General features: G+C 44.3%; 2 protein-coding genes across 2 annotated transcripts; one reads left to right on the forward strand and one right to left on the reverse strand.

Annotated features, from left to right (window-relative positions):
- Positions 1-1,373: 1,373 nt before the first annotated feature.
- LOC307244119 (uncharacterized protein) lies at positions 1,374-4,044 on the forward strand. Its single transcript, XM_080019162.1, has 2 exons — positions 1,374-1,472; positions 1,737-4,044. Exon 2 carries the CDS (start codon positions 1,827-1,829, stop codon positions 2,838-2,840), a length of 1,014 nt encoding a protein of 337 aa, XP_079875288.1. The 5' UTR covers positions 1,374-1,472; positions 1,737-1,826; the 3' UTR covers positions 2,841-4,044.
- A 1,484-nt stretch (positions 4,045-5,528) lies between these two features.
- On the reverse strand, positions 5,529-9,321 carry ercc1 (excision repair cross-complementation group 1). Its single transcript, XM_080018786.1, has 9 exons — positions 9,219-9,321; positions 8,326-8,754; positions 8,117-8,220; positions 7,819-7,918; positions 7,266-7,342; positions 6,918-7,017; positions 6,658-6,729; positions 6,376-6,444; positions 5,529-5,854 (listed from the first exon to the last, which is right to left on the reverse strand). The coding sequence occupies exons 1-9, from the start codon at positions 9,279-9,281 to the stop codon at positions 5,792-5,794; spliced, it is 1,077 nt and encodes a 358-aa protein (XP_079874912.1). The 5' UTR covers positions 9,282-9,321; the 3' UTR covers positions 5,529-5,791.
- Positions 9,322-10,244: the final 923 nt, after the last annotated feature.

Raw genomic sequence — 10,244 nt, forward strand, 5'->3', positions numbered from 1 at the left:
GAAAATTGCATTGTTTTATATAATCACCTTTTGAACTTAGCACCCTGACTATCACAATGTTTCAAGGACAGGTAAACGTATATGAACAAATATGAGTAAGAAATATTAATATAATTGAATGGAAAAAAAAATATCTATGGAGCTCATTCGGAACATCGATGGTAAATATAACAAACTACACGTGTGTCACTGTCATTAACACAGTCACTTCCACAGAATATCTTGTTTTGATCATGTTTGCTGTGACCGTGGGAGGGGGGGGGGGTGCGAGGGAGGGGCCCTCGAAAATACCTCATGGATAATCACGGCCATCTACAGGCGATACCACGTAACTGCAGCACTTTGAGGAACATCTTTTTTCTTTTTTTTTATTCTTTACATTTACATTACATCACGGCTACGTCATTTATGATGACGTGTGGCTGATTGATTTGCACTTACTCCTTATTTGCTATGGCCGTCAACTCAATATACACATGCACATGCCCTCATTATCAAAATTAAAATGACTAAACACTAAAAATATTATAGCAAACAAGCAAACAAATAATACAAGTAATATATAATACAATATAGATAATATAGTACAGATATACTCGAGATATACTATACATTTTCAATGATATACATTTGTATTTATTAACATTTCATTTTCTATACATAGCTGTATTCTATTTAATATTCTAAATGTATTTTTTATTTTAGAAATAATAAAATTCACCTTAATCATGACAGTTGTGGAGAAGTCGGCTTGCAGTGTTGATGCTGGCTGCTGTGGAGGATAATCAAAGAACAGCTGTCAAAAATAACCTCAAATTACAAAAGTAATCACACACACGTGTGTGTGTGTGTGTATATATATGTATATATATGAAAATATGAAATGACAAACGCACCTCAAAGTGAGTGATGGAGGAGCGTCCTCGCGGTCCAGATGCTGTGGCGGGGGCAGTGAAACTCCATCCGCTGCTCGGTGTTTTATACGCCGGCCGGGGCAGCGCTCAGCCGAGTTTCGTTTTGCCGTGAAAGCGAGAACGAAACTTAAAAACATGCGACGCTTAAACGGAACCCACAGCTTCCCGGTTCCACAGCAGAGACGCGCTGAGTTGCGTGGAAGTTTTTTGGTTTTGTTTTTACTATATATCGTTCTTCTTTGTGTGTTAAGCTTACTGTATGTTGCCGGTTTTTTTTATGTTTATTATTATTTTTTTTTTTTTTTACGGGCTGTAGTATATCGCCTATTTGTCCTCTCCGCACACAAAGCAGTTATTCCTCCGCTTCACTAGATGCTGCTGTCCCGTCCTCCGTCACCCCGGCTCGTCTTCCTGGAAGCAGCGTACACACACACACACACACACACACACACACACACACACACACACACACTCTCGGCTCCGTATTCCCTGTTGTTTTCCGCGACAATGAGCACCGCCTCTCGGCTCACGTCACTTTTCCTCTGAACAACACGCTCGGTATGTACTGTTTTTGGTTGGCGACGACGCCTTTTAACGACGCCGTGGTCGTTGTTGTCGTTGTTGTTGTTGTTGTTGTTTTCGGCTCTCATTTTGTTCCGCTGCGGCACGGCGCACCGCGGCGTCTCGGGCCGTTTCCAGGGTTTAACACGGTTCTCTGAAGGATGACGTGTATTCGACTGAGTGAAAACTCGAGTGTTTTTGTTTGTATGTTTGTGCGTTTGTTTGTTTGTTGTTGGGTTTTTTTTTTTGTCGTTGTTTTAGGAGAAACTAAAAGGCGTCGTGACGTCACGTGTTTCATGCTGGCAAGCGCCGACGTCCGCGCTCCGCTCCCTGTCTCCCGCGAATCACGCGATGCTGGACAAAGGCGCTCGGTGTGGGCGGTGCTCGGACTGTGGACGCAGACTCAACGCGCCCAAGCCGGAGGCGGAGGCTCGGCCCTCGGCGCCCCTCCGACAGAGGCGTGTGCCCAGGACGGACGGGCCCTCTCGGTGTGCGTCCTGTGAGAAGTGTCCCCCCTCCAACGGCCAGCCGCACAAACGCGTCCGCCCGGAACCCCACAGCTGTCCCCTTTGCGCCAAAACCTTCATATCCTCCACCCACCTGGCCGTCCACCAGGCCTCTCACAGCAGCGAGAGGAGGTACAAATGCGGGATCTGCGGCAAGTACTTCCACCAGCCCTCCCACCTGATGGCCCACAAGCAGATCCACAGCGGGGACCGGCCCTTCAAGTGTCCGGAGTGCGGGAAGACCTTTGGGCGCGCCTCGCACCTGAAGACCCACCGGCGGCTCCACACGGGCGAGAAGCCCTTCAAGTGCTCGTACTGCGACAAGGCCTTCGCCCAGAAGGCGGGGCTCATGGCGCACGTCCGCCTGCACACGGGGGAGCGGCGCTTCAAGTGCGAGACGTGTGGCGACGCCTTCCAGACCCTGTCGAGCTTGCTCTCCCACAAGGCGCACCGGGCCCCAGAGCCGGCGAGCTCGGGTTCAGGGTCTCTGTTGTCGGCCCAGGGCCCAGAAGCAAACGGTGACCCGGAGGATCTGAACTGCGGCGTCTGCTGTCGCACCTTTGTGCGGTCCTCTTACATACGGCTGTACGTGCGGATTAAGAACGGCCTGCGGCCTTACCACTGCAAAGTGTGCAACAAAACCTTTGTCAAGATGGACACCTTTGTGAACCACTGCGACAACCACTTGAGGAAGAAAAGGGGGAAAAATGTGGAGGAAAGGAAGATTATCGAGAAAGTTGTCAAACCACCCTCGTTTGTCCCGCAAGCCGCATCATCCTCTCCCCAGACCGCCCCCAGTCTGCCCGTCTCCTCCGAAGTCATCACACGCTCCAGAACAAGGGCCAAGAGTAAACTGTAGCCGTGGCGAGCGGGAACCAAAACGGCTCTTTTCATTGGTTAAGGCGGTAGCGCGCCGCCATCCGTTTTAGAATAGATTCACCTATTTACATTGCACAGACTGCGAATACTGAGGCGACAAAATGCATTTCAAGTGTTAAAGCCTTCTGCTGCAGCGCATAATAAGCAGTTCCGATTTGATTGTTTTGTTTTAGCTGTTTTGGTGCGCGCTTTATTCATTGGTAAAACGTTAAAACCCAAGAAGAATAAAATATAAATTTTCATCTTAGTCATTCAGAATTGCAGTTGTTGATTTATATTAAATAGACAATGTCATTGCAATTTTATTGCAACCAATCACTACGCCAGCAGATTGCATCCACTAAATTCTTCTTCTGATGAAACGTGCGCTGAAAGAAGCACATTTCCACATGACTTGTCATGATGGTTAGAATTAAAATATGCGTACCAGACCTCCATGCACGATTGAGCACTGATAAACCACTGGGTTTATCAAATTAATTATATATCAATATGAGATAACAGTTTTGTTGCACAATGTAATTTAAGTCCACCTGTATGGATTTTCTATTTATTCTTTATTTTAATTTAATAATTTTCCAACCGTCCATGTAGCATGAAAGAAAATGTTTTTTCTATAGGTATCTAAAACTGACATTGTGTTGTATACGTGATCCTGCCATGTCTGAGAAAAGGAAACACTCGCTTGTAATCATTTTGATTCATCATTGAGATAGTAATTGAAAGAGTATTCCAAAAAAATGCTCATAAAAAGGGCTGTATTTTAGCCCAAAGAACAGTTAACAAATCTATTGTTTTCCATCAAGAATGGTCGGTGAAATTTTATATATTTTAGAATTGCTTAATATTCCCTATATTCCCAATTTTGTCAAACTGGATGCTTGAAAATGTCACCGTGGCAACAGAGGGCCCCCAAACTCTCTCAGCCTGTAAATAAACAGACACATGTAAGCTCATAACACCATTTTGGATCATAGGGCCAAATCACGAGATGAGTTCTGTGAGACGATTTGTGTGCGTTGTAAAACGACAAAACGTCAAATCCCAATTGTGCGGCTAAGGTCTACCAACATTGTACACAGACGAGAGAGAGGAAACAAAACATTCTGTATGCTTATGGATGTAGTCATTGTTGTGTTGGATCATACAATACTGTACTATAATAAAATGACAATGGGATGCTTGCCACGCAGTTGTCTGTTCCTTCTGGAGGCTCCAATGCAGGGTGATGGTCATGAGGCGTCTCCAGACCTGGGTCCTGCTCAGGAGAGTGCTGCCATTGATCAACAGAGTGTTGGCCTGACAACACAAGCTGAATAATCATGCAAGTGGCTCATAGAGTGCCTGAAATTTACCGGTGATTTCCGACTTAATTTCCAAACAAGTAGTACTAAACTGACAGTCACGCAACTTTACATAACAGTAAATGCCGCATATGACTGCAGGAGTTGGGTTCCTTACTACGTTGACAACGATGAACAAACCAAATGAAAAGGAGCAACACATTGAAAGCCTGCTGAGAAGCCAAATTAGCACTTCTTAGGAGTGCGATCACATGATACTGTTGAGAGCTAGAGCATATTATTGATTTAACATCTATCGCTTTACTCAAGAGTTTGGTCCGCTGCCAATTGCTCAATTGCTGAGTTGAGAACCAGTTTCAAATAGAGCGCCTGACCCCGCCGTGCCCTGCAGGCGGTGGCAGGCTCTCTATTTGAAACCGGTTCTCCATTTCCTGAGAAATTGGAACCCAATGCCAGCACTTACCAGTAAATGGGTTGGGGTTGGGTAGAGCGATGCAAAACAAGATCAAGGTCATTGACTTGCAGGGTGTACATTTGGAGTCGCCGGGCTGCGTGACGTGGTCAGACTTGGATTAGGATTCCTGCTGGTCACGTTATTCTAAATACACTCTCACAATCACATACCATTCATAGCGTGCATGTCCATCATTTTGCCCGACTGTGGAAGCAGAGAGATCTGCCCAAGATTAGAATTGATGTTAACTGTGTTGGGTGGGTTACACGATGATGGGCCTCGGTGCGGGCCTTGACCGACAGCGTCTCCTAAGCAGGCCTCTGCAACATTGCATCATTTAGAACAGAGTCAATATTTTTAGTTGTCACATGCGGTGAGTATGGTACAGTGAGTTCTGACAACCACACAAATCAAAGTAGGAAGAAATAAATATATACATGAAAAGCAAAAAATTTATTATAGTAAATTATAAAGCTAAATGATATAAGAAAACAAATGTATGTACAGTATCTATGTACTGTATGTATAGATGTACAGTATGTACTGTATTTATGGATGTACTGTATGTGTATGAATTTATTGTATGTATGTACTGTATGTATGTACAGTATGTATGTATGTATGTATCTGTCCCTGATTAACGATACCAATATAAAACACAGCTGGTGGATCCAAACACTTCCTGCACTAATGCTGGGGCCAAAAAATGCAAAGGGAGTGAATTACCTGACGCCACGGCAAGGTGAGCGGTGACGTTGTTTTTATTTCTAAATGTTTTGGAAAGTAGGCAACTGGGTAGTGACAGTATTTCTCTATAATTAACTAAAATAAATAAGATAATTAGACGAGAGTTTGAAGTGATATAAAACACAACATTTTATTATATTACATTTCAAAATAATTACTGCATTTTCACTTGTGGTAAAACATTTCTAGTCATTAAAAAAAAAAAAAAAAGGAGCACACACATTTCATATCTTAATACGGACATAGACATTTTAAAGTATGTAAAGCATGAAATAAGTGAAGTGGGCCTCCAATAACTCTAACTGCTTATCTTAGTCAAAAAGCATGATTTGTTCTTGTATTCCGGCTCCGTGTGCAAACTGGTGTGGCATAACGGACCGATTTGATTCCTTTAGAACGCCCCATACAGGTCCTTGGACGACTGTTTCAACCGTCCTTCTTCTTGGACCTGAGGAAGGGCTGGTGGAGCACATCATAGAGACGTCTCGCCTGCAAAAACCAAACATTACACAATATGATAAATGGTCGTTGTGAAACATTTGAATTAGGGGTGGGGGGATACTGCAGAATCTGGTTTCGATCTGATACCAAGTAATGCCAGGGCCGGATCAGGGAGATATCGATACCGATACAGCGTTATTGATATCGCCGATTTTGGGGGGAGTTCCATACGCATGCGCGGCATTACAACTAGGGTGTTGCATGTGCACGCTCAGGTAAGGTGCATGGGAAAAGGATCTCCCGTTCACCATGCGAACGGGTATGGGTACCAAGCAAGCGCAAGTGAGGAAATAAATAAATATATATATATATATATATATATATATATATATATATATATATACACGTAGAATAAAAAAACATCATACAATTTTTTTTTTACTTATTTTGGAGAGAGAAACTGATCCTATTGACACTAGAAAAGATCTTCAAAACGAGATACTAGTATAGATACTTTTGGTATCGATCCACCCACCCCTCATTTGAATGATGCGTCCATTTTAACTCACTTTTTGTGGTCCCAAGCCTGGACAGAGAGCCAAATCTTCTTTGGAAGCACCGATGATTCCCTTCACAGACTACAAAAAGGGGAAACATTTTTATTACACACTGATAATAACACTGCCATGGAATGCAGAGCCGGATAAAATTTGTCAGGAAAACATCTGATTCCTTCAAGAACATCACATGATATGGCCAACAATTGAAGTCAAATTCATGGCTAAGTAGTGAGCAACTGATGTAGGTTTCTAAATCTGTGGTCGTAAGCATCCCAAATGAACAACACTAACCGAAAATGTGGACAGAAGCGTGATGGCGTCTGTTTTGTTGACAGACTTCACCGTGGTAAGGCAGTCAGTCACCTTAAAAAAAAAACCACACAATTGGAGAAATTTTAGCAGCGAGAGAGAGAGAGAGCATATATGTATGAAAGTATGTATATGTATGTGACGAATAAATCTCTTGAGAGAGAGTTCAAAATTTCTTTCAATTATGGAAAATATTCACTTCCCTTTTCCCCCCCCCCACTTGGGTGTTTAGTAATTCAAACCTTTGACAAGTAGTCTTTTTCAACATGCTCTTTCAAGAGGTCAGCTGGTTTCTTCTCATAAGACTTGTACGTCTCCAGATAACGCCCGGCCTCCTCGGGACTGCCAAATGAGAACCATAGAAAACAAAAAAAAAAATGACAGTTAAAATGACCACACTCATAAACCAGGCCTTTAAACTACACCGGGTACATTAAGAGGTACACACTAGCTGCTGCTTTCCCACACTTCGTTCAATTTAAATTTTGCCTCAACACCTGCCTATTGGCAGTGAATGACCTACATAGAAGACCTTTCACAGTTCTCTTAAATTGTGTTTCATATAAAAGTTGTTGTTTTTTGGCCTTTACCTCCAAGCCAAGATGAGGGTGCAGTCGGCCAGGATGCAAATACGTGCCAACTCCTTCAGCGAATGATGAGGATCTTTCTGCAAAAGTAAATTAAGAATCAATTACCATGGCACGCCTCTGCATTCTGGAAGGATCATCATTCCTCTGCGTTCCTTTTCGAGGTTTCTTTGCTTTCTCTTTGGATTGTTTTTGAGTTTTTTCCCACGTGAGAATGACGCCCTCCGACTCTCGGTTCCTAAAAGCCTTTTGAGAACGCGGCCGTGATAAAGACGGAGAGAAAACGTTTTTGACTTGGAACAGTTTCACCGAAAACAATGTTTTGTAGAAGTGGAAGTATTAAAAACTTGTTCTTTGCAAAGAAATACTGCAAGGATTGATGCGTCTACGTGCAGAGAGGTGTATACAGTGTTTGTAAACTTGCCTATAACTGGTGGATGCGACCTCTGACCTACCATGTCTAATTTACTGATTATATTTGGTAGGATTGGACTCATCAGACATAAAATAAATATAAAGAAAATAATAAAACAATATTAATATTCTATTAACTTACCACATCAACTTGGACAAGTAACACCCGGAGAATAAAGGTCTGTCCCAGCTGCTTTAGGCGTTCGTGGATATAGTTTGGGTTGAGATTGTGGTACCTTAAACTGACTCCACAACCATTTGCAAAAATGAAGAAAAAGGGGTAAAAAAAAAATTATTTATATATATATATATATACAGTGTGTATGTGTATATATATTAAATATATATATATATATATATACTCTCTCTCTCTCTCTGAATATCTGCGGTGTCAAACACAGAAATCCACACCGGAAGGTCACAGAACACAACTACCGTACCTCAGGAAAAGAGCACACGTTGTCTGTCCCAAGACATAGTCTGGTACAATTTCTCCAAACTCCCATGGCACACTCCTGACATGCTTCAGGATGGGGTTTCCCCTCTGCAGGTTGAAAGGTCAGATATGTTCACCGGGAAGCATCAACGCAGGTAACAACCCACTCCAATAAATATGACGCCGTGCAGGCTGCATCGGCGCTGTCCTCACTTGTCGGGGGCTGACGACAACGCTGCTCCCCGATCCCAGCGGTGGAGGACGCGGGTTGGAGGGTGTCTCCGTGCTACGACCCTCTACCGGCCTGTCTTCTTCCTCACCGTCCTTACGATCGGCCGCATCGGGCCGATCCCGCAAGGGTGAACGGGCGGCCGCGGCGACGGGCGGTGCGTCGGGCCCACTCTGCAGCTCGGCGTCGGCGCTCCGGCGGGCGCCGTCCTCTCCAGCGGCATTCTCCAGGGGGCTGCTCCTCTGGGCAGCGGGGCGGACTTGGGGAGGGGGAGCAAGGCGTTTATTTTGGACGACGAACTCGGCGTACGATAGGGCTGGACCCGCCGACCGGGGCGCGGGGCTCACCGGAGACGAGGGCGCCGAAGACGGGGCCTTTCCTCCCTTGGAGGAGGGCTGAAACTGAGGCTTTATCTGAAAACAGAGATGCGTGGGATGACACTTTGTCACGGGCTGGAATTAAACGTGAACGCTCAAATGAGTTATGGAGCACTTACAAAGAAAATGCCCCAAGGTGCTTCACAGAAGGCAGGAATAAATAAAACTAAAATAGAAAACAGACTCAGCACATGCCTTCTTCAAACAGGTGTTATACATACATAAACCTGCACAATTAACTAATTGTTGATATGGAGGTTTATTGTTTGTTTTTAGCTTTACGTGTATATTGCCATTTTTTCCCTACGTTATCCGTATTACTATATTATTACCTCTTGTTTTGCTGTGAGCTGAGGTAAGTATCTATCTCCAAGGTGAGGTTAATTACAACAATAGCATAAAAAGGCAATGGAACAATAACACACTTATACAGACTCAACGGATCCGGCGGATCTGGGTCCGGTAAACAACAACAACAACAACAACAGCATCGCACTGACCGGGGTCCGTTCCCTGGTGAAGGCAGTGTGGTCCAGGTTGATGTTGAACCTTCTCTCCTCCATGGCCCAGCTCGGGTGGAGACGCTGCGACCAGCCCGGCGGACGGACGACTTGTGGACTCTCTGTTTGACTTTTCCGCCCTGACCCGCGACCAGGCTGAGCAATCGAGCACAGAACACTCCGTATCTGGAGACACTACTCGCATGCATACACCAGAGGGCGCTGAAGATAAAGCAGCGCTCCCTCTAAATACCTCGCTTTGTCAACCCCCAAATATATAATATAATACTATAATAACAATGATTAGGGTAACAATGCATTACTAATTAATTACTACTACTACTACTACTACTACTACTACTACTACTACTACTACTACTAATAATAATAATAATAATAATAATGATAATAATTAACTCTATTTATACATCACCTTTCACAGACAAATTGTAACTCAGTGCTTCACAGTGATATATGATAATAGTGATGATGATAATAACAATAATAATCACAAATCATAAAATAGCTGCAGGCAGCGATACACAGGGTCCAGTTTAGTCATGTTAGGTACTAAGTGCAGAGGTTTTCGGAGGTTCGGAGGTTCCCGAACCTGCGCTCTGTGATTACGTGTAGGGACGTTTGGAGCGGACCGAGGGACGCTCTTCCTACCGTGTCCGACCAGACGTCAAGGTAAATCGCGGATTCATTCTTTAATCGTTCTCCTATATTCGCACCGGGCGCGGGCTGGGAGGAGGGTGAGTTAAGAGTTCAAACTGGCCTATGAGGAAGACCCTGGGGGCTTGTCCCCGCTGCGTGGTGCCCGGGTGTTACGGTTTTCCGAGTTTCCTTTGAGCGCAGCAGCGGCTCAAGCTGTCTGTCTGCTTGCACTTGCAAGTGGCTGGAAGGGAATGGGTTCCAAAGGACAAAGCTTGGCCTTACAGTATATAACTTGGGATGATGACGTCACAAGCGGCCTGCACCTGAAACTAATGAAATTACGACAGTTTTTCCACTAATCTCTGCTCC

The sequence above is a fragment of the Zeus faber genome (genome assembly GCF_960531495.2).
Source record: "Zeus faber genome assembly, chromosome: 18".
Taxonomy (NCBI): domain Eukaryota; kingdom Metazoa; phylum Chordata; class Actinopteri; order Zeiformes; family Zeidae; genus Zeus; species Zeus faber.

Bases quoted from the DNA above. Each gene is read 5' to 3' on its own strand.
- ercc1 (XM_080018786.1), bottom strand. From the start codon at position 9,281: ATGGAGGAGAGAAGGTTCAACATCAACCTGGACCACACTGCCTTCACC. The intron at 7,919-8,116 runs GTACGGTAGTTG...TTGTGGAGTCAG, and splicing joins ACGTGTGCTCTTTTCCTGAG to TTTAAGGTACCACAATCTCA. The intron at 5,855-6,375 runs GTGAGTTAAAAT...TGGTTTTTGCAG, and splicing joins CAGGCTTGGGACCACAAAAA to GCGAGACGTCTCTATGATGT.
- LOC307244119 (XM_080019162.1), top strand. From the start codon at position 1,827: ATGCTGGACAAAGGCGCTCGGTGTGGGCGGTGCTCGGACTGTGGACGC.